General features: G+C 40.0%; 1 protein-coding gene across 1 annotated transcript in view; it reads right to left on the bottom strand.

Moving 5' to 3' along the window:
* Positions 1 to 15,096, bottom strand: part of RXYLT1 (ribitol xylosyltransferase 1) — a 28,781-nt gene extending 13,685 nt beyond the window's left edge. The window contains exons 1-3 of the mRNA XM_049884961.1: positions 14,789 to 15,096; positions 12,658 to 12,813; positions 3,274 to 3,376 (exon numbers count right to left, since the gene is read on the bottom strand). Of these exons, the coding sequence (XP_049740918.1) occupies positions 3,274 to 3,376; positions 12,658 to 12,813; positions 14,789 to 14,957 (428 nt within the window). The 5' untranslated portion in view covers positions 14,958 to 15,096. The remainder of the gene's footprint in view (positions 1 to 3,273; positions 3,377 to 12,657; positions 12,814 to 14,788) is intronic.
* Between the last annotated feature and the right edge of the window lie 9,629 nt (positions 15,097 to 24,725).

The following is a 24,725-nucleotide window of genomic DNA, read 5'->3' as shown; positions in this document are numbered from 1 at the left end:
GACTAAAAGGTAGCATCAGTAACTATTAGTCATTACTATTAGATATAAAAACTTTCACTCACCATGATGAATAGTGAGCTCAATAAGTTTTTAAAACAGGTAACATCTGGAAATTCTAAAAATAGGATTAGACTTTTTATTCTATCATGATCTTTTAAAGTAAGTTCAACTTTTTCATAAGGCATAGATGCTTACTGAGAGTATCACAATTGTACCTTGATAATAATGGATTAATAAATATAGCATCAAACTTTTGTTTTCTCAAATGGGTAGACATTTATATATCTTAAAATCACTCCTATACATGGTAATTATGGGATTCTGAAGGCAGTCCATGTATGGCCATGATGATCAGAAGGAAGGTTCCTCCTAAGAAATTAACAGTAAGGTTGCCCTAGGAAATTAAAGTACAAATCAACATATGATGGATATGAGCAGAGACAGCTAAAGTCCTTTAAAGAGACAGAATGGGTCTCAGGCTAGCTTGTAACCTAATTGAACATATTAATACAAAGAACGTGTCAATAAGGTATCTGTGGGAAGGTACATGGAATGTACAGTAATGGAAACAAAGAGGACAATTCAGAGGCAGGGAGACACTGCAATACCTATTTAAGTAATAGTAAAAATAACAAAACTAATAACAACAACACTTCTACAGTGGTAATTATGTGCCAGATATTGTTCTAAGCACTTTACATCTAATAATGCATATTTAATCTCACAATTCTGTGAGACAGGAACTATTATTTGCCTTATTTTAAACTTGAGGAAACCCAGGCAGAGGTGATTCAGAAACTTGCCCAAGGTCAGGCAATTAATAAGTGTTGAGCTGGAATCTGAACACAGGCAGTCTAAGCTCCAAAGAGCCGTGGTGGTACAATGGATAAATGCTCAGCTGCTAACTGAAAGGTTGGCTGTTCGAACCTACCAGCTGCTTTTTGAGAGAAAAGAGTCTGACAATCTGCTCCTGGTAAAGATTACAGCCTAGGACACCTTATGGGGCAGTTCTATTCTGTCACACGGGGTCACTATGAGTCAGAATTGACTTGATGGTACACAGCAGCTCTCAGCTCCACAGTCTGTGCTCTGAAACACTCAGTTACACTGCTGTAATGCCCAGAGGTGACAGGGCTTCATCAGAGGGAAGTTCAGCTTGCCCCACATACATTGAAGTATTCACATCCTCAGCACAGGCTATATGCTAAGCAATGGATGCGATGCTACCGATTCAATGGTGACTGAGGAGTCATGTTCCTGCCTTCTGAAACATGCAGAGTTGGAGCACTACATGTAATTAAATCACGTTCTTCACATTCCAAATATGGAATAAAATTCCATATTTAAGCAAACAATCCTCGAGTAACTGGATATCACTTGTGTAGCCTGCCTATATGGGGGAAAGAACGTGCTGGTTAAGCCAACATAAGCACGGGGCCTGATTGATATTTTTATTTCTATTTTGAGTGATTTATTCGGTATTCTGGATGACATAGTTTGGATTTAGGAGTTGGTAAGAATTTGCATTCCTGAGCCTTATGAACTCTGCCTTCTGCCTCAGGACTGTTGTGAGGCTCAAATTAAATAATATAAACACTTTGTAAACTTAAAGAGATTTAAACATAATATATTTACAGTTATTTACAACAAGTATCCCAATATTATTTACAAGCTCTCTCAATATCTTTAAGGTGAGTCCTTACTTCTGCCCTTACTTTTGGTCAAATAAGAATGGTGAACATATTGAAACATTTAAGTTGGTACCCATGTAACCCAATTTAACTCAAAACTTGCAATTCTGTAAAGGTTTATTAACTTTGGATAAATAAATTATGTATGCTACTTGTCATGAGCATAAAATTTTAATAATCTGTTTTTAAAAATCTGCTGTAATAATGAACTTCCTTGAATACATAGTTCTCTTAAATCCTAAGAGGAAATAGCACTGATACTTAATTATAATGTAAACTTTAGATAAAATCTCAGAAAAGAAGGATAAATTAGGTTTTCTTTTGGGAGTCAATGCTAAATGATTGGTCAAATCCTTTGCTCTCATTATAATAACACTATAATTTTAAGCTAAAGACACTAACTTCTCTGAATTTTTAAGGATTTTCCTGAAAAGTCTATATATTATGGGTAAAACTGTTAGAATAATATCCATAGTATATGTTTACTTTTCAAATACCAAAATTTTAGTCATATGCATAACAAACATTACTTTCAAACACCCAAATCCAACTATTATAAATTTAGGACTATGTATAAACTCTTAGATGGGATTAGATCAATAGAAGCTTGAATATACATGAATACAAAAATAATCATCACTAATGCTGATTTTAAACACCTCTTTAAGTTTGAAAAGATACACACAACGAAATTGTTTTCCCAGAGTTTATAAAGTAAATAAAAAATTAAAACAGCAGTGAAAAATTAAAGTGGAATTGAGATTACTTATAGCATTTCCTTTCTTGATTTCTATGGGAAAGAAATGGAAACTTAAAAGAAACCAGAATTTGGTTCACATTTTTCCCCTAATAATACCATTGTCACATGAAATAAGCATTTTAAAATAATTATTTTTATTTCAATAAGACAGCAAAATCTAATAGAAAATAGCATTTTTTGTTTTACATTTTTATATTATAAAATTATCAAAATTTTTCTAAATAAAATGATCTTAATTCTATCTACTTAAAAATCTTCACAGATATATTTTTTTTAAATAAAAGATAAAAAAACTCAGCAATACATTGATTTTATTGCATCTAAAAATCAGATTTCTTAGTACTACAGAAAAATGATAATCTAAAACATTAAATCATAAAATAGAACTTACATAAAATGTTTTAATAAATTAAAATTTCAACGGTGTAGCAGCAGCTTTTATATATCTCAATACTATAAAAAGTGAATAGGACTATTTTATTAAAAAGAAAAATGACAGTACTTTCAAGTTTACATACTATTCCTCTAAAGTATGAAATGTTAAATGCTTGTCAATAATCTAATCTTAAAAATCTGGAGCATGAATTTTTCCATATAACCAGAAATATCTTGATAAAGATGAAACAGACATACCAAAAAAAAAGTATTTTTAATATCCATATTTCATAGAAAATGTTCAAGATAGGCTTTAACTACATATTCATGAGATTTTTTCTCTATTGTTCACAACAAGCTGAAATAAAAATGTTTCATATAAATATATTTTCCTATTTACATAAAATATTATACTTCAACATAGCAACGGTTCATGTTGCACAATACCTGAAATGTGTCCTTCCTACAATGGAATTTCCCTCTCTCCACTGGGCAGTCACATCAGTGGGATCAAGTACGCCTTCAAAAATATGCTCCCACAGATACAAACCTGGTAATAAAAAACAAAACAAACACATTTACTGTCTGATTTACTCTGGTGTGTGAGATAAGCTTATATTCTGTCCTTTCTATCATTTGACTACAAAATTAGGTTTTTTTTTTTTTGCACTACCCAGCAAAAGCTCAAAATCATCAATATGGCAGTTAATATATGAGAGACAGAACTCAAAGGCTGTCAGTGTAAATACGTGACCAAGTGTGGGTTATATTAAAGACAACAACCTTATTTACTCTACTTTTGAGAAATCCCTAAACTATCATTGGATCTTGACTATCCATTTTATCCTGAAATGCGATGTGTTACATTACAATATAAATTGCTATAAGATCAAAACTGTTTTCATATTATAATGAAGTGGGAGAATTCACCATTTAGTGCCAACCACCAACAAAACAAAACCCATTGTTGTTGAGTAAATTCTGAGTCATGGTGACCCCATGTGTTATAGAGTAGAACTGTTCCGTAGGGTTTTCTTGGTTGTAATTATTTTTTTTTAATAATTTTTATTGTGCTTTGAGTGAAAGTTTACAAACCACCAGTCTCACACAAAAACTTACATACACCTTGCTACGTACTCCCAATTATTCTCCCCCTAATGAGACAGCCCACTCTCTCCCTCCACTCTCTTTTTGTGTCCATTTCACCAGCTTCTAACTCCCTCTACCCTCTCATCTCCCCTCCAGGCAGGAGATGCCAATGTAGTCTCAAATATCCACTTGATCCAAGGAGCTCACTCCTCACCAGTATCCCTTTCCAACCCATTGTCCAGTCCAATCCATGTTTGAAAAATTGGCTTCGGGAATGATTCCTGTCCTGGGCCAACAGAAGGTCTGGGGGCCACGACCAGGGTCCTTCTAGTCTCAGTCATACCATTAAGTCTGGTCTTTTTATGAGAATTTGAGGTATGCATCCCACTGCTCTCCTGCTCCCTCAGGGGTTCTTTGTTGTGTTCTCTGTCAGGGCGCTCATCGGTTGTAGCTGGGCAGCATCTAGTTCTGGTCTCAGGATTATGTAGTCTTTGGTTCGTGTGGCCCTTTCTGTCTCTTGGGCTCGTAATTACCTTGTGTCCTTGGTGCTCTTCATTCTTTGATCCAGGTTGTTTGCAACCAATTGATGCATCTTAGATGGCTGCTTGCTAGCGTTTAAGACCCCAGACGCCACTCTTCAAAGTGGGATACAGGGTGTTTTCTTAATAGATTTTATTATGCCAACTGACTTAGATATCCCCTGAAACCATGATCCCCAAACCCTTGCCCCTGCTACACTGACTGGCCTTTGAAGCATTCAGTTTATTCAGAAAACTTCTTTGCTTTTAGTTTAGTCCAGTTGTGCTGACCTCCCCTGTACTGTGTGTTGTCTTTCCCTTCACCTAAAGTAGTTCTTATCTACTATAATACGCTTCTCCGACCCTCCCTCTCTCCCCCCTCTCGTAACCACAAAAGAATGTTTTCTTCTCAGTTTAAACCATTTCTCAAGTTCTTCTAATAGTGGTCTTATACAATATTTGTCCTTTTGCAACTGACTAATTTCACTCAGCATAACACCTTCCAGGTTCCTCCATGTTATGTTCCATAGATTCCTCACTGTTCTTTATCAATGCGTAGTATTCCATTACGTGAATATACCATAATTTATTTATCCATTCATCCGTTGATGGGCCCCTTGGTTGCTTCCATCTTTTTGCTATTGTAAACAGTGTTGCAATGAACATGGGTGTGCACGTATCTGTTCATGTAGAGGCTCTTACTTCTCTAGGATATATTCCGAGGAGTGGGATTGCTGGATCATATGGTAGTTCTATTTCTAGCTTTTTAAGGAAGCACCAAATCAATTTCCAAAGTGGTTGTACCATTTTACATTCCCACCAGCAGTGTATAAGTGTTCCAATCTCTCCACAGCCTTTCCAACATTTATTATTTTGTGTTTTTTGGATTAATGCCAGCCTTGTTGGAATTTTTTTTTTTTTAAATGAACTGTGCTTTAGGTGAAACTTTACAGAGTAAATTAGTTTCTAATTCAACAATTTATAAACAAATTGTTTTGTGACACTGGTTGCAATCCCTCTGATGTGTCAACACTCTCCCTTCACACTCCGATCCCCCGTTTCCATCTATTATTCTTGTCCCTTCCTGCCTTCTTGTCATTGCTTTTGGGCAGGTGTTGCCCTTTTGGTCTTGTATACATGATTAAACTAAGAAACACGTTCCTCATGTGTGTTATTGTTTGTTTTATTCCACCACCACGACCACCACCCATTGCCACTGAGTCAATTCCGACTCACAGCGACCCTATAGGACAGAACAGAACTGTCCCACAGAGTTTCCAAAGAGCAGCCGATGGATTTGAACTGCCGACCCTTTGGTTAGCAGCCAAGCTCTTAACCACTGCACCACCAGGGCTCTGTTTGTTTTACAGGCCTGTCTAATCTTTGGCTGAAGGGTGAACGTCAGAAATGTTTCAGTTCTGTGTTAAGAGGGTGTCTCAGGGGTTCCTCCAGTTTCTATCAGACCAGTAAGTCCGGTGTTTTCCTGCATCTGAATTTAGTTCTACATTCTTGTTCTACTCTATCGTGATCCCTAGCAGAGTGGTTGGTGGTGACAGCCAGGGACCCTCCTGCTCTTCTGGGCTCAGGGTGGTGGAGGCCGTGGTACTTGTGGTCCACTACTGATTGTAATCTTTATGCGAGTAGATCACCAGGCCTTTCTTTCATGGTGCCACTGGGTGGATTCAAACCGCCAACCTTCGGGTTAGTAGTTGTGCCACCCAGGGATACCACCAGATGAGCTTATGTATACACACACACACACACATACACACTCATGTCAAGAGGATACCACCTCATCCTCACTTGAACACACATCCCTCACTGCATGACACCCTCTGCTAACAGATGCCATGACATCTGTTCTCTGTAGGGCAGCCCCTGATGTTTTATCATCATTCACCTGAAAATCTTCGGGAGTACAGGAATGCAGTGACACATAATGAGGTAATCTGGAGATCACAAAACACTTCTGGGAGCCCTATTTTAGTTACATTGAGAGACATGTTCTGTTCCATCTCATTACACCCTGGTACTCAATGACACCCACACAACCATGTTTAAAGACTTGGCCTATGAGATAAAGCAGCTCTCCAAGCATGGTAGGCTGAATAATAATTCCTCACAGTTGTTCTCATTCTAATCTCCAAAACTTGTGAATATGTTATTTTATATGGCAGAAGGGACTTGGCAGATGTGATTAAGTTAAGGATGCTGAGGTGGGCCTAATAAAATCAGAAGGGTCCTTACAAGGCAGGAAGGTCAGAGTGAGAGAAGGAAATGTGACAACAGAAGCAGAAGTTAGAGCAATGCAGGACCATGAGCATAGGAATTTGAGAGGCCTTTAGCAAATGGAAAAAGCAAGGAAATAAACTCTCCCCTAGAGCCTCCAGAAGGAACACAGACCTGCTGACCCATTTTAGGCTTCTGACCTCCAGAGCTATAAATAATGTATTTGTTATTTTCCACCATTTAGTTTGTGGTAATTTTTTTACAGCAACAATAGGAAACTAGTACAGATTTTGGTATCTGAAAGAGGGGTGGTGCTGTCAAATATCTAAAAATATGGAAATGGCTTTGGAATTTGGGAAAACTGTATCATCTTAGAGAATACCTAAATCATCAGAAACAGACTACTGTTAGAATTATGGACGTTAAAGCTGCTGCTGGTGAGGGCTCAGAAAGAAATGAGGAACATATGAAAACTGGAGAAAAAAAGGATCCTTGCTATACAGTGGCACAAAGCTTAGTGAAATTGTGGTCTGTAGCTGTGTGGAAAGCAAAACTTGTAAATGATGAACTGGATATTTAACTGAGGAGATGTCTGGGCAAAGCGTTAAAGGTATGGCCCAATTTCTTATTGCTTATAGTAAAATGTGAGAGGAAAGAAATTAGGGGGAGACTTGTTAAGCAAAAAGGAGGCAGCACTTGATGATTTGGGAAATTCTCAGTCTACCTAGATTGTAAAAATGATAAGATTAGGAGATACACTGTGCGGAAAGGATGCTCTGGAGAGGAAGCCAAGTACGTGGCTGGACAACCCTGTGCTAGTACCGTGGAAGGATCAAAAGGTCAGAGTATTCAGTCACAGCACACCACTCTTTGAAGAAATTAGTTACGTGACTCAGAGATCTCATTAGTCATCTAAGTAGAAGTCAGAAATAGAGATACGGTTATCTAGGAAAGATATGTGGAGGATCCTCTTGTCTATAGGAGTCAATCTCCATCATATAACTGGGAAACCCAGAATGTTCTTGAGAATGTTATATCAGCAGAAACACCGCTGACTTGGGCAGAAAGGGACAGAAACAGGAAAAAAAAAAAAAAAATGAAAGAAGGCTATCAGACTCTCAAAATTATAAAGGAAAAAAACTGCCTGATAAAACTATTTAGCTGTAAACACATTTCATGAAAAAGGAAGAAAAACTTCAAGGGCGGAGCTCTGAGTCCAGAAGACAGAGCCATGAGTCACAGGGGATTATTTCTAGACTTTGAAACCAAATGAAGTTTGCCCAGTTGGATTTTGAAATTGCTTGGGACTAGTGACTCTTTTATCCGTCCATTTTCTCCCTTTTTGAACAGGAATGTCTATAACTGCTATCTTATGCCTCTCTTATCATTGCATTTTGGGAGCAGATAACTTGTTTTCTAGTTTCACAAGTCCACAGTAGGGGAATTTTGCCCCAGGAGTTTTGGGCAGATGAGATTTAGATGAAATTTTAGGCTTTGAGTTGATGCAGTAATGGGTTGAGACTTTCGGAAAGGTGAATGTATTTTGCATGTGGGATGGGCTTGAATCTTTGAGGGCCAGAGGGTAGACTGTAGTAAGCTGAATAATGCTGCCCCAAAGATATTCATGCCCAAACCCCCAGAACCTCTGCAGATGTGATAAAAATAAGGATGTTATGATGGGGAGATTATCTTGGATTATTATCTGGGTGGGCAAAATATAATCACAAGGGTCAGAACGAGAGGAGGGAATGTGATGATAGAAGCAGAGGTCAGAGCAATGTGGGTCATGAGCCAAGGAATGTGGGCAGCCTACAGAAGCTGGAAGATGCAAGAAGAAATGAATTAACCCCTAATGTGTCGAGAAGGAACTCAGGTCTTTTGATATAAGACCTCCAAAACTGTAAGATACTAATTTTTTAAAATTGCTTTAACCCATGAAGAGTGAGGCAATTTATTACAACACATTAGGATACTAAAACAGCAAAGAAATGTTTTCAAGTGGTTATAATGAGAACAGACAGTCTTGTGTTACTATACACTCAGGCAGCTGTAATTTGAATATTCATTTTTCCTTTCTATGGTCTAAGTGTTCAAAGATATTACCCTAAAAACATAAATCATCTTTATCTATTATTCCTGGCTTAAATTATAACCCCTGATTGATACCTTCAAAATTTAGAGTCTCTAACTCTGTCCCCTCATCTGAATTCCATGCTTATTCTAAGTGTACATATCTACTTGGATGTCTTCTCATCTCAAAGACAACATATCCAAAGTTGATTTATCATCTTACGCCCAAAACAATTTTCCTTCCTCTTCACTGTGCCTCTCAAAGGAACCATCATTTTGCTCAAACTCTTGAAGCCATTTTTTATATTAATAGTCTTTAATTGCTAAATTATATATACACACACACCACATATATATATTTTCTTTCCAGTGATCTATTCATAATCTAGGTACTTATTACTTCACATCTACAGTGAAAAGTGGCCACAAAATCTTTAATAATCGTAGTCAGAAGTTACCTCTGTGTGCTGTAATTTCTGTACAAATTTTACTTTTTCGTCATGTTTCTCTGAACTTTTCCAATGTGAACGAATGAATGTCATCACATCAATTTCTGAGAGCTGCGTTTAGGTCTTTAACTTACTGTTGTTGAATCTCAAATACAGGGACTTTATATCTGCTCTGTATTATTATTAACCTGTAAAACTTATTCATTACAGAAAAATTAAGATAATTAAAGAAATAGAAGTGCACCTATAATCCCACCATATGTATAAACAAAAATCACTCACAACTATAAATATAGTATAAATATAATTCTGTAGTCTGCTTTTAACAGACATGTTTCATATATAATTTCAAAACAGCTGTCTTGTGCATGTAACTTTTTCTTCTTTTATGTGACCGATTTTAAGATAAATTCCTAGAACAGGATTACTGGGTTAAGAGTTACACATTTTTTGCTACTTCATACATATTACAGAATGGGTTGCAATTCCAAGCTGGCCTATATTTTTCTAAAACCATCTATCCTGTGTTTCTACCAGATTCATTCTCAAATAAAATATTGCTTTGGTCAACTGAAAATAAAACAAGAAAATAGAAAACTGGGAATCAAAAGGACTAGGTTTGAGCTGAGTTCATTTACCTTTAGCAAGTCAGTTAGATTAGCTGCTTCTTCAGTTCCTCACCTATAAAATGACAAACTGACTTGGAGTGCTCTTTGAGTTCCTTTCCAGATCTAAGATTCTAATTTAGTCACTTTTGTGCTCAAAAACTCTCAGCATTTTCTGTCTGGCTTTCAAGGCCCTCTGTCCTTATATCCAAACAAATTTTTTTTTTAAAACTTGGTATGAGCTTTTAATTTAAAAAAGTCTGTTCCTTTACTGTTTCCAAGAACATTCTGTCCCAATTCCCACTCTAGTGCTATTAAAATTTTGCTGAAGGAAGGGCTCTAACATTTATTAGGCATCTACTTTATGGAAGATGCTGCTAGGGCTTTATATAATGTACTCTGCTGATGGAAAGCATTATGGTAATTGGTGTAGGGAATAAATAATATGAAACAATACAAGTAGCAACTGAATGGTACAGATTACGTACAAATTTGGACGGTTTTATAGAAGAGACATTTAAGTTGAGATTATATGGGATGTTATACAAAAAAAGACGGATCCTAAATTAGGTCTTTAAAAGCTGATAGGATTCAGATATGGAAAGAGGACATTTTAATGAGGATAACATGAACCAAGGCCAAAATTACCAAATTGTGCAAAGATGACTCTAGCTAGGATAAGGGGTTATGTAGACAAAGAGCTGATGATTAGCCTGAAAAATACAGTGGGGTCAGGCTGTGGGAGGCCTTGAATCCATAGCTGAAAAGACTGAATTTGATCCTGTGCCTGGGGAATAGTGATGAAAGTAGTGTTTGATCAGGTTCATCTGGCTACTCTGCACTAACTGGATTGAAAAAAGTCTAGAAACGTGAAAACCTGTTACAATATAATTTTAATTAAAAACTAGAACGGGGAAGTGGGGATCAATATTGGAGACTTTACAAAGAAAAAGAAACTGATAGAGCTTGATGATTGGAGGCCTCAGCTGCACATCTGAAGGTTAAAGGATGGTAGTAATTAATCTTCAAGAGTTTATTTTTACACTCACTAGTGAATGCATTTGAAAAGCAAAGATGTCACCTTGAAGACTAAGGTGTGCCTGACCCAAGCCATGGTGTTTTCAATCACATAATATGCATGTGAAAGCTGGACAATGAATAAGGAAGACTGAAGAAGAATTGATGCCTTTGAATTGTGGTGCTGGCGAAGAATATTGAATATACCATGGACTGCCAGAAGAACGAATGAATCTGTCTTGGAAGAAGTATAACCAGGATGCTCCTTAGAAGCAAGGATGGCGAGACTGTGTTTTACGTACTTTGGACATGTTGTCAGGACGGATCACTCCCTGGAGAAGAACATCATGCTTGGTAAAGTACAGGGTCAGTGGAAAAGAGGAAGGTCCTCAATGAGATGGATTGACACAGTGGTTGCAAAAACTGGCTCAAGCATAACAACGACTGAGAGGATGGCGCGGGACTGGGCAGTGTTTCATTCTGTGGTACGCAGGGTCCCTATGAATCGGAACTGACTCAATGGCACTTAACAACAACAGTGAATGCATTTAACAAACACCACATGCCTGGAACTGTGCTCTGTTCCTTTTCCTCTCATCTGGTACTTTAATCCATGTTCCTTATTGTATATAAATCCAACTCGTATTTAAACCCAAATAAAACCTACTGCTGTTGAGTCAATTCTGACTCATAGTGATTCCACAGGGTTTCCAAGGCTGTAAATCTCTACGGAAGCAGACTGCTACATCTTTCTCCTGTGGAGCTGCTGGTGGTACCACCTACCTTTTGGTTAGCAGTCAATCACTTTAACCACTGTGCCACCAGGGCTCCTTAGCCCAAATAAAAAACAACAAAAAAAAACACAAAAAACCAAACCCACTGTCATCAAGTTGATTTTGACTCATAGTGACCCTATATGACAGAGTAGGGTTGCCCCATAGGGTTCCCAAGGGGCGCCTGGTGGATTCGAAGTGCCAACCTTCTGGTTAGCAGCCGTAGCTCGCCACAGTTCTCAACCACTGCACCACCAGAGCTCCAACCCAAGTAAAAAACCTAAAAAAAAAAAAAACAAACTCATTGCCACTGAGTGAATTCTGACTCATAGCAACCCTACAGAACAGAGTAGAGCTGCCCCATAGGGTTTTCCAAGGAGCACCTGGTGGATTCGAACTGCCCATCTTTTGGTTAGCAGTCAAACTCTTACTCACTACACCATCAGGGTTTCTAATTCAAATAAAACTCAAATAAAGTCCCTCCTAATTCACTAAATCCTTTGATTCTTCTGGCCCTCACTTAGCACCCCATTTTCTACTCCTTAATATATAGGTTAGAACACTAGACTCTCATGAGACTGGAAGCAAAAACATTTCTGTGGACAATCAAGTTTAAACAAGTACATACTATATGCCCACCTGGGACACGCACAATAAGCACTGGTATATTAAAGGCTCTGAGAAAGCCCTACAGGAAAAAACTATTTAACTTTCCTCATTTCAGTGTTTCCCAAACTTGTTTGGCCACCAAGTGCACATCTTATAGCTGGTCTCAAGTGTCCGGTACATAAACAAATTCATAAAAATTCTGTTGACATAGGCATCTCAATATAATGATGCCACATGATCTACAGTTTTGTATTTAGCAATAAAAGTGTACTCTGCTGAAGATCAACAACGGGATATATACATTTATATGGATGTTGCACAGAAAACAGAAAGGTAATACTGACAAAAAAATGAAAACATGCATCATGATGCCTTAATTAATGAACTAAACTATAATAGTTAAAATGAATTTGATTTAATGTTAATAAAGTGTGTTTTATGGTGCCTTTTACTAATCCATACATTAACTTACCAATGGCAGCTTTGCCCCAGATCTGTACACTAAGGTCTGTTTTTCCTTTTGTGGATTTATTTAATATTTGAAGGCTAGTTTTAAATCTGTGTTGTTGCTCATTTTTTTCATCTCCTTCCCAAGGATTCCATTCTTCACTTTCCAAAGTAGATTGTTCTGTGTTTTAAAAAGAGTAACAGTGTTTATCAGTAAGGTAAAACAAACACAACAACAAAAGCCAGTTTCTTCAAGTCAATTCTGACTTGTGGCAATGCCATGTGTGCAGAGTAGACGTGTTCCTTTCAGAAGCAGACAGCCAGGCCTTTGTTCTGAGGTGCCTCTAACCAAAACCAATGGTCATCAAGCTGATTCTGACTCATGGCAACCTTATGGGACAGAGGAGGACTATCCCATAGTTTCCAAGCAGCGGATAGGGAATTTGAACTGCCAATCTTTCAGTCAGCAGCCAAACTCTTAACAACTATGCCACCAGGGCTGGGTGAGTCCAAACTGCTGACTTTTCAGTTAATAGTCAAGCACTGAACGATCTGTACCACCCAGGAGCTCCAGCTCAATAAGTTCCCCCCTCCCCCGTGCCGTCATACCTGCAGTTAAGTTATTTAAATTAGATGTTAAAACCCAAATACCAAACCCACAGCTGCCCAGTCGATTCCAACTTATACAGACCCTATAGAATACAGTAGAACTACCCCATTGGGTTTCCAAGGAGAGGCTGGTGGATTTCAACTACTGGCCTTTTGGTTAGAAACCGAGCTCTTTAACCACTGGGTCACTAGGGCACCAAATTAGATGCTAAAACCAAAAACCAGACTCATTGCTGTCCAGTCAATTCATACTCACAGTGACCCTATAGGACAGAGTAGAACTGCCTCACAGAGTTTCCAAGGAGTGCCTGGTGGATTCAAACTGTTGATCTTTTAGTTGGCAGCTGGAGCACTTAACCAATACTCCATCAGGGTTTCCTATTAGGGTGTTCTAATTTCATTCTCACTTCAATTTTTCAAAATGATAAAACAACTAACTTTGAACACACAATTAAAAAAAAAGGAAATCTGAAATATCTCAGAAATAAAAAGTTAACCAAGAGAGGATAATTATATCCTCCAAAACAAAACCTTTTAAAATAACTGGATAATATGTATCAAGTCACAAGTTTAACTTTTGCAATTATCTATTATATATATACATTAAAAAATAAAAAACCCCAGTTGCCATCAGGTCGGTCCACTGCGACTTATTGCAACCCTATGTGTGTCAGAGTAGAACTGTGCTCCATAGGTGTTTTCAACTATTAATTTCTCGGAAGTAGATTGGCAGGTCTTTTTTCCAAGGTGCCTCTGGGTGAACTCAAACCTGGAACTTCCATCCTTTCGGTTAGCTGCCAAGCTCCTTAACCACCCAGGGACTCCATCCTATATACATAACCTATGCATAAAAACTTGATTTCAGAATGTAAAGTGTCCACCACTTTTAGACACCATCGTACAAAATTCTTTAAAAAAAAGGAACAATTAAAGCTGAGTTCGAGCCTGCCACAGGCCTAAATACAAGGGGCCAGAACTTGAAAGGAAAGCGCCCTGGCTTTCTAAAATTAATGCATGTTCAGAGAAGGCTTTTTGTTTCAATATGGAAATAGATATTTTAAACCCAGTGGCGATATGCGGCCTCCTACTGGTGGTACAGTGATTAAGAGCTATGGCTGCTAGCCAAAGGGTCGGCAGTTCAAATCCTCCAGGTGCTCCTTGGAAACCCTATGAGGCAATTCTACTCTGTCCTATACGGTCGCTATGAGTTGGAATCGACTCGATGGTAATGGGACAGCATTCCCGCGAATCTCTCTGGCATCTGTGACGTCTTCGACACTCAACACATGTTTTAAAGGTGCGCGCGCCCGTCAGTCTTGGGGTTGGGCTGGGAACGCGTGTGAGGTTCGGACTAGGATAAGGAAGACGAACACCCTCCAACCCCGAGCTCAAGGCGGGCTTAAGAGAGCTGCAGTAGGAAAACCCACCCCCGTGCCGGGTCACAACGCCGGGCCGAGAACGGGGTCCGCGCGGCGCAGCCCAGCTCCGCTCCGCCCGCAGCCCAGCGTGCAGGCGCGCACGCCGCGGGGTAAGCCGCGCCGTCCTACCTCGGCCGCGCCTCTCCGGCGCCGGGGCCGCCCCCTTCCTGAGGCCCCGCGGGGACGCGGCCTGCGCCCTGCGGCGGCGCCCGAAGAAGACGTGGTAGGCGGCGTAGAGCGAGAAGAGGCAGTACAGCGCGATCAGAAAGGAACAGAGCCGCTTCCGCGTCAGCCGCATCCCCCCCAGGCCTCCCTTCAGCCCACCGCCTCCATTCAGCGGCGCCGAGAAGCCGCAGCCGACACCTTTGGCCCCGGCGGTGACCCGTAGAGGCCCAGGCCTGCCGGAGGGAGTCTCCACGCCCGGCCCCCCGCACGCCCGCAGCTCCTCCGCCCCGTTCCGGGGTTCTTCGCCCCGCCCGCGGCCCCGCCCCCTGAACCGCAGGTACACACCCACATCCAGCATCCGCCCCTTCTGGGGTGGGAGACCTTCTCTGCCTCCTACACTGGAATTGGGGATTGGAAGACTGGCCTCTGTCCCGCCTCTGGACCTCGGCAGTGGACCCTTGGTTCCTTTCAACCCTGCCTTCTCTCCCCCACCCCCCCACGTAAAGACTTAGCCAAAATTTGAAAGAAAAAGCAGCATACGTGGTGGTCAGTGAAGGCCACGTGGAAACAGGGATCCTGTCATTTTTTTTTTTTTTTCGTTAAACGCCGAATCCCCAGCGCTAGTATAGGGCCTGCTGCATTGATAAATGAATGAATATAAATGCCTCTTTTAAAAGATCATATTTTATTACTATGATGTGGCTTGACTGTGCAGCCTTTTGTCAAATAAAAACCAAATCCGTCGCAGTCAAGTCGATTCTGACTCATAGTTCCCAATGTGTTACAGGGTAGAACTGTACCCCATAGGGTTTTCTTGGTTGTAATCTTTAAGGAAAGAGATAGCTATGTGCCTTTCTTCTGCGGTGTCACTCGGTGGATTTGAACCACTAACCCTGAGGTTAATAGTCCAGCACAAACACCTTTACTTATTTTAGAGATAATAAATACTTAGCCCAGGTTTGTGGATGATAACGCAGCACCAGCCGTTATTCCGCCAATTCTCTTGACGTCCTGCCTCTGCTTCCTACAAAGGATCCGGCATATTGTAGGCGCTCAGTAAATATTTCCTTACTGACTTCTCATCAGTGCCGCAACTCATTTATGTCAAGGCTTATATGTTTCTGAGCTAGGTGAATCTACTGAGAACTGAGACCACGTACATCCGCATAGCTTAACTATCAGGACTGAGAACTCACCGTTTCAGGAAATTCCTGCAAACCAATTAATCTGAACAGTTTGCTCATTTGGGCAAATAGCTGTTTTAGCAGAAAAATAAATGGTTCACCTGGGCAGATAGCTTGCTTATGAAACACCAGTTTGTTTATCTAGACTTGCTTCAAGACCATAGCAATTTGTGTTCACCAAGTAGCATGACCAGTTGTCCCAGTTTGCTACGACTGAAGGGCTTCTTCTTAGGATGTGGGGTTTTCATTGTTAAAACTGGATGAGTCCTAGGCAAACCAGAAGCTGGTTACTTTACCCCCAATCCTATTATGTGAATAACTTTGCCCAATCCCAATCCGTTCCCTGCCTTGAAAAGACCTGTCCTAAACCATTTGTACTTAGACCCCAAAATATATGTCCTCCTCTACCCTCCCATCCTTCATATTGTTGTTATTAGTTGCCTGGAGTTGACCCTATGCATGCAGAGTAGAACTGCTCCATAGGGTTTTCAAGGCTGTGACCTTTCAGAAACAGATTGTCAGGTCTGTCTCCCGAGGCACCTCAACCCTGTGATTAGTGGTCGAGTGCTTAACTGTTTGCCCAACCCAGGAAAACTTTTAATTCAAGAATTAAAAAAAAAAAAAAAACCATTGCAGCCGAGTCAATTCTGACTCATAGCAACCCTACAGGGCAGAGTAGAACTGCCCCATAGGGTTTCCAAGGAGCGGCTGGAGGATTTGAACTGCCAGCCTTTTGGTTAGCAGCTGTAGCTCTTAACCATTGCACCACCATGGCTCCAATTTAAGGCTAGTGAATGTTAATTTTATAACTTCCACAAAGCACTCAACACTCTGTATCAATGTACTCTCAAATACTACAGACTAATGGTTTTACTACAGAGAATAGTATGGGAGGTAAAAGTAACATGGGTTGAGGTTGTCTTGAGTAGGGGAGAGGACAATGCAAATGAAAGTGTTGTTTTACTTCAAACTGCAAGTGACTGAGCAATTGGATGTATACATTTTTGTTATGTATTTGAGTTACAAAGGAATCTTCCAGTTGATCTGTGTTTATCAACAGGTAGTCTTAAGGAGAGAATCACAACAGAGGTTCTAAGTCTGATAGCATGCCCAGAGTATGGAAGACGAAGTCTCGCCATCGTTGCTTCTAAGGAGCATTCTGGTGGTACTTCTTCTAAGGCAGATTTGTTTGTTCTTCTGGCAGTCCATGGTATATTCAATATTCTTGGCCAACCATAATTCAAAGTTGTCAGTTCTTCTTCAGTCTTCCTTGTTCATTGTTCAGCTTTCACATGCATATCAGGCTGTTGAAAATATCATGGCTTGAGTCAGGTGCATCTTAGTCCTCAAAGTGACATCTTTGCTTTTTAACACTTTAAAGGGTTCTTTTGCAGCAGATTTGCCCAATGCAGTACGTCATCTGATTTCTTGATTGCTGCTTCCATGGGTGTTGATTGTGGATTAGAGTAAAATGAAATCCTTGAAAACTTCAATATTTTCTTCATTTATCATGATGTTGCTTATTGGTCCAGTTATGAGGATTTTGGAATTCTTTATGTGGAGGTGTAATCCAGACTGAAGGCTGTAGTCTTTAACCTTCATCAGTAAGTGCTTCAAATCCTCTTTACTCTCAGCAAGCAAAGTTGTATCATCTGCATATTGCAGGCTGTTAATGAGTCTTCCTCAAATCCTGATGCTTCTCAGATTATTTGCTCAGCATACAGATTGAATAAAGGTGGTGACAGGATACAACCCAGATGCACACCTTTCCTGATTTTAAACCACACGGTATTCCCTTTTTTGTGTAGTAATTCTTTTTTTTTTTTTGGTAAGGCTAATAAATTTAGCTTTGCTCGATCAGCAGGTTTTTCTGGTGCTCTTTTTGAAAAGTAAAGATATTTGCAAACTTTTATTTACAAAATACTGTTATCAACACCATTGTTTGTATTTGTCATATTTGAATGTTTTTAAGTTTTTTTCTCAGGGATTCATCATTAGCAAAGATTATTTTAATATGTGGTTCCTGGGTGTCACACACAGTTATGTGCTTGCCTACTAGCCAACTTGGCAGCTAACAACACTTTTTTTTTTTAATAATTTTTATTGTGCTTTAAGTGAAAGTTTACAAATCAAGTCAGTCTCTTACACAAAAACCCATGCACAACTTCCTACATACTCCCAATTCCCCCCCCTCCCCAGGAGACAGCCCCCTCCCTCCTTCCACTCTCTTTTCATGACCATTTTGCCAGCTTCTAAGCCTGTCTACCCTTGCATCTCCCCTCCAGGCAGGAGATGCCAACGTTGTCTCAAGTGTCCACCCGAACCAAATAGCTCATGCCTCACCAGCATCCCTCTCCAACCCATCGTCCAGTCCAATTCATGTCTGACGAGCTCGCTTCGGGGATGGTTCCTGTAGTGGGCCAACAGAAGGTATGGGGGACATGACCACCGGGGTCCGTCCAGTCTCAGTCAGACTGTTAAATCTGGTCTTTTTATGAGAATTTGGGGTCTGCATCCCACAGCTCTCCTGCTCCCTCGGGGGTTCTCTGTTGTGTTCCCTGTCAGGGCAGTCATCGGTTGTAGCCGGCCACCATCTAGTTCTTCTGGTCTCAGGATGATGTAATCTTTGGTTCATGTAGCCCTTTCTGTCTCTTGGTCTCATTATTATCCTGAGTCCTTGGCATTCTTCATTCTCCTTTGATCCAGGGGGATTGAGACTCATTGATGCATCTTAGATGGCTGCTTGCTATCATTTAAGACCCCAGATGCCACTCTTCAAAGTGGGATGCAGAATGTTTTCCTAATAGGTTTTATTATGCCAATTGACTTAGATGTCGCCTGAAACCATGGTCCTCACACCCCTGCCCCTGCTTTGCTGACCTTCGAAGCATTCAGTTTATTCAGGAAACTGCTTTGATTTAGTCCAGTTGTGCTGACCTCCACTGTGTTGAGTGTCGTCCTTCCCTTCACTCAAAGTATTTCTTGTCTACTATCTATTTAGTAAATACCCCTCTCCCACCATCCCTGCCTCCCCCTTCTCGTAACCACAAAAGAATGTGTTCTTCTCAGTTTAAACTATTTCTCAAGTTCTTGTAATAGTGGTCTTATACAATAATTGTCCTTTTGCAACTGACTAATTTCACTCAGCATAATGCCTCCCAGGTTTCTGCATGTTATGAAATGTTTCGCCGATTCATCATTGTTCTTTTTTGATGCATAGTATTCCATTGCGTGAATATACCATAATTTATTTATCCATTCATCCGTTGATGGGCCCCTTGGTTGCTTCCATCTTTTTGCTATTGTAAACAGTGCTGAAATGAACATGGGTGTGCACATATCTGTTCATGTAAAGCTTCGTATTTCTCTAGGATATATTCCGAGCCCCCCACATGTCTGTCAGTTTGACGTACTGTGGGGGCTTCTGTGTTGCTGTGATGCTGGAAGCTATGCCACTGGTATTCACATACCAGCAGGGTCACCCATGGAGGACAGGTTTCAGCTGAGCTTCCAGACTAAGACAGACTAGGAAGAAGGACCCAGCAGTCTACTTCTGAAAAACATTAGCCAGCGAAAACCTTATGAGTAGCAGCAGGACATTGTCTGATATAGTGCTGGAAGATGAGCCCCCCCCAGGTTGGAAGGCACTCAAAAGATGACTGGGGAAGAGCTGCCTCCTCAGAGTAGAGTTGACCTTAATGACATAGATGGAGTAAAGCTTTCAGAAGGACCTTCATTTGCTGATGTGGCACGACTCAAATTGAGAAGAAACCACTGCAAACATCCATTAATAATCAGAACATGGAATGTACAAAGCATGAATCTAGGAAAATTGGAAATCATCAAAAATGGAATGGAACACATAAACATCGATATCCTAGGCATTAGTGAGCTGAAATGGACTGGTATTGGCCATTTTGAATTGGACAATCATATAGTCTACTATGCTGGGAATGACAACTTGAAGAGGAATGGTGTTGCATTCATCGTGAAAAAGAACGTTTCAAGATCTATCCTGAAGTACAACACTGTCAGTGATAGGATAATATCCACACGCCTGCAAGGAAGACCAGTTAATACGACTATTATTTAAATTTATGCACCAACCACTAGGGCCAAAGATGAAGAAATAGAAGATTTTTATCGGCTGCTGCAGTCTGAAATTGATGGAACATGCAATCAAGATGCAGTGATAATTACTGGTGATTAGAATGCGAAAGTTGGAAACAAAGAAGAAGGATCAGTAGTTGGAAAATATGGCCTTGGTGACAGAAACAATGCCAGAGATCGAATGATAGAATTTTGCAAGACCAGTGACTTCTTCATTGCAAATACCTTCTTTCACCAACATAAACGGCGACTACACACATGGACCTCGCCAGATGGAATGCACAGAAATCAAATTGACTACATCTGTGGAAAGAGGCAATGGAAAATCTCAATATCATCAGTCAGAACAAGGCCAGGGGCCGACTGTGGAACAGACCATCATTTGCTCGTATGCAAATTCAAGCTGAAACTGAAGAAAATCAGAGCAAGCCCATGAGAGCCAAAATATGACCTTGAGTATATCCCACCTGAATTTAGAGACCATCTGAAGAATAGATTTGACGCATTGAACACTAGTGACCACACACCAGACGAGTTGTGGAATGACATCAAGGACATCATCCATGAAGAAAACAAGAGGTCACTGAAAAGACAGGAAAGAAAAAGACCAAGATGGATGTCAGAGGAGACTCTGACACTTGCTCTTGAGCGTCGAGCAGCTAAAGCAAAAGGAAGAATTGATGAAGTAAAAGAACTGAACAGAAGATTTCAAAGGGCCTCTCGAGAAGACAAAGTAAAGTATTATAACGACATGTGCAAAGAGCTGGAGATGGAAAACCAAAAGGGAAGAACACGCTCGGCGTTTCTCAAACTGAAAGAACTGAAGAAAGAATTCAAGCCTTGAGTTGCAATAGTGAAGGATTCCATGGGGAAAATATTAAACGACGCAGGAAGCATCAAAAGAAGATGGAGGGAATACACAGAGTCATTATACCAAACAGCATTAGTCAATATTCAACCATTTCAAGAGGTGGCATATAATCAGGAACCGATGGTACTGAAGGAAGAAGTTCAAGCTACTTTGAAGGCATTGGTGAAAAACAAGGCTCCAGGAATTGAAGAAATATTAGTTGAGATGTTTCAACAAACGGATGCAGTGCTGGAAGTGCTCACTTGTCTATGCCAAGAAATTTGGAAGACAGCTCCCTGGCCAACCGACTAGAAGAGATTCATATTCATCCCTATTCCCAAGACAGATGATTCAACCGAATATGGAAATTATAGAACAATATCATTAATATCACACGCAAGCAAAATTTTGCTGAAGATCATTCAAAAACGGCTGCAGCAGTATATCAACAGGGAACTGCCAGAAATTCAGGCTGGTTTCAGAAGAGGACATGGAACCAGGGATATCATTGCTCATGTCAGATGGATCCTGGCTGAAAGCAGAGAATACCAGAAGGATGTTTACCTGTGTTTTATTGACTATGCAAAGGCATTCGACTGTGTGGATCATAACAAACTATGGATAACACTGTGAAAAATGGGAATTCCAGAACACTTAATTGTGCTCACGAGGAACCTTTACATAGATCAGGAGGCAGTTGTTCAGACAGAACAAGTGGACACTGATTGGTTTAAATTCAGGAAAGGTGTGCGTCAGGGTTGTATTCTTTCACTATACCTATTTAGTCTGTATGCTGAGCAAATAATCCGAGAAGCTGGACTATATAAAGAAGAACGGGGCATCAGGATTAGAGGAGGACTCATTAACAACCTGAGTTATGCAGATGACACAACCTTGCTTGCTGAAAGTGAAGAGGGCTTGAAGCACTTATTAATGAAGATCAAAGACCACAGCCTTCAGTATGGATTACGCCTCAACATAAAGAAAACAAAAATCGTCACAACTGGACCAATGAACAACATCATGATAAACGGAGAAAAGATTGAAGTTGTCAAGGATTTCATTTTACTTGGATCCACAATCAACAGCCATGGAAGCAGCAGACAGGAAATCAAAAGACGCATTGCGTTGGGCAAATCGGCTGCAAAGGACCTCTTCAAAGTGTTGAAGAGCAAGGATGTCACCCTGAAGACTAAGGTGCGCCTGACCCAAGCCATGGTATTTTCAATCACATCATATGCATGTGAAAGCTGGACAATGAATAAGAAAGACTGAAGAAGAGTTGACTCTTTTGAATTGTGGTGTTGCCAAAAGAACGAACAAATCTGTCTTGGAAGAAGTGTATCCAGAATGCTCCTTAGAGGCAGGGATGGTGAGACTGCGTCTTACATTCTTTGGACATGTTGTCAGGAGGGATCAGTCCCTGGAGAAGGACATCATGCTTGGCAGAGTACAGGGTCAGCGGAAAAGAGGAAGACCCTCAACGAGGTGGATTGACACAGTGGTTGCAACAATGAGCTCAAGCATAGCAACAATTGTAAGGATGGCTCAGGACCGGGCAGTGTTTCTTTCTGTTGTGCATATGGTTGCTATAAGTCGGAACTGACTGGACAGCACCTAACAACAACAACAACATATTCCGAGGAGTGGGATTGCTGGGTTGTGTGGTAGTTCTATTTCTAGCTTTTTAAGGAAGCGCCAAATTGATTTCCAAAGTGGTTGTACCATTTGCCATTCCTACCAGCAGTGTATAAGTGTTCCAACCTCTCCACAGCCTTTCCAACATTTATTATTTTTTGGATTAGTGCCAGCCTTGTTGGAGTGAGATGGAATCTCACTGTAGTTTTGATTTGCATTTCTCTAATAGCTAATGATCAAGAGCATTTCCTGAGTGTCTTTTTTAGTGACGTGCCTGTTCGTATCCTCTGCCCATTTTTTAATTGGGTTGTTTGTCTTTTTGTGGTTGAGTTTTAGCAGAGTCATGTAGATTTTAGAGATCAGGCACTGGTCGGAGATGTCATAGCTGAAATTTTTTTTCCCAGTATGTAGGTGGTCTTTTTACTCTTTTGGTGAAGTCTTTTTTTTTTAGGTGAGCATAGGTGTTTGGTTTTTAGGAGCTCCCAGTTATCTGGTTTCTCTTCAGCATTTTTAGTAATGTTTTGTATTCTGTTTATGCCATGTATTAGGGCTCCTAACGTTGTCTCTATTTTTTTCTTCCATGATCTTTATCATTTTAGATTTTATGTTTAGGTCTTTGATCCATTTGGAGTTAGTTTCTGTGCATGGTGTGAGGTATGGGTCCTGTTTCATTTTTTTTGCAGATGGATATCCAGTTACACCAGCACCATTTGTGAAAAAGACTGTCTTTTCCCCAATTAACTGACACTGGGCCTTTGTTGAATATCAGCTGCTCATATGTGGATGGATTTATATCTGGATTCTCAATTCTGTTCCATTGGTCTATGTGCCTGTCGTTGTTCCAGTACCAGGCTGTTTTGGCTACTGTGGTGGTATAATAGATTCTAAAATCAGGTAGAGTGAGGCCTCCCACTTTGTTCTTCTTTTCTAGTAATGCTTTAGTTATCCGGGGCTTCTTTCTCTTCCATATGAAATTGGTGATTTGTTTCTCCATCTCATTAAAAAGTGTCTTTGGAATTTGGATCAGAAGTACATCATATATGTAGATGGCTTTTGGTAGAATAGACATTTTTACAATGTTAAGTCTTCCTGTCCATGAGCAAGGTATGTTTTTCCACTTATGTAGGTCCCTTTTGGTTTCTTGTAGTAGTACCTTGTAGTTTTCTTTGTAGAGGTCTTTTACATCTTTGGTAAGATTTATTCCTCAGTATTTTATCTTCTTGGGGGCTACTGTGAATGGTATTGATTTGGTGATTTCCTCTTCGATGTTCTTTTTGTTGATGTAGAGGAATCCAAGTGATTTTTGTATGTTTATCTTATAACCTGATACTCTGCTGAACTCTTCTATTAGTTTCAGTAGTTTTCTGGAGGATTCCTTAGAGTCTTCTGTGTATAAGATCATGTCATCTGCAAATAGAGATAATTTTATTTCTTTCTTGCCAATCCGGATGCCCTTTATTTCTTTATCTAGCCTAATTGCTCTGGCTAGGATCTCCAGCACAATATTAATAAGAGCGTTGATAAAGGGCATCCTTGTCTGGTTCCCGTTCTCAAGGGAAACGCTTCCAGGCTCTCTCCCTTTAGTATGATGTTGGCTATTGGCTTTGTATAAATGCCCTTTATTATGTTGAGGCATTTTCCTTCTATTCCTATTTCGCTGAGAGTTTTTAATCATGAATGGGTGTTGGACTTTGTCAAATGCCTTTTCTGCGTCAGTTGATAAAATCATGTGGTTCATGTCTTTTGTTTTATTTATGTGGTGGATTGTATTAATTGTTTTTCTAGTGTTGAACCGTCCTTGCATACCTGGTATAAATCCCACTTGGTCATGGTGAATTATTTTTTTGATATGTTGCTGAATTCTATTGGCTAGAATTTTGTTGAGGATTTTTGCATCTACATTCATGAGGGATATAGGTCTGTAATTTTCTTTTTTTGTGTTGTCTTTAGCTGGTTTTGGTATCAGGGTTATGCTGGCTTCCTAGAATGAGGTAGTATTCTGTACTTTTCTATGCTTTGAAATACCTTCAGTAGTAGTGGTGTTAACTCTTCTCTGAAAGTTGGTAGAACTCTGCAGTGAAGCCATCAGGACCAGGGCTTCTTTTTGTTGGGAGGTTTT

This window comes from Elephas maximus, chromosome 4 (assembly GCF_024166365.1).
Source record: "Elephas maximus indicus isolate mEleMax1 chromosome 4, mEleMax1 primary haplotype, whole genome shotgun sequence".
Lineage (NCBI taxonomy): Eukaryota > Metazoa > Chordata > Mammalia > Proboscidea > Elephantidae > Elephas > Elephas maximus.
The sequence above is the reverse complement of the archived record's forward strand: the minus strand, read 5'-3'. Positions and strand labels throughout refer to the sequence as shown.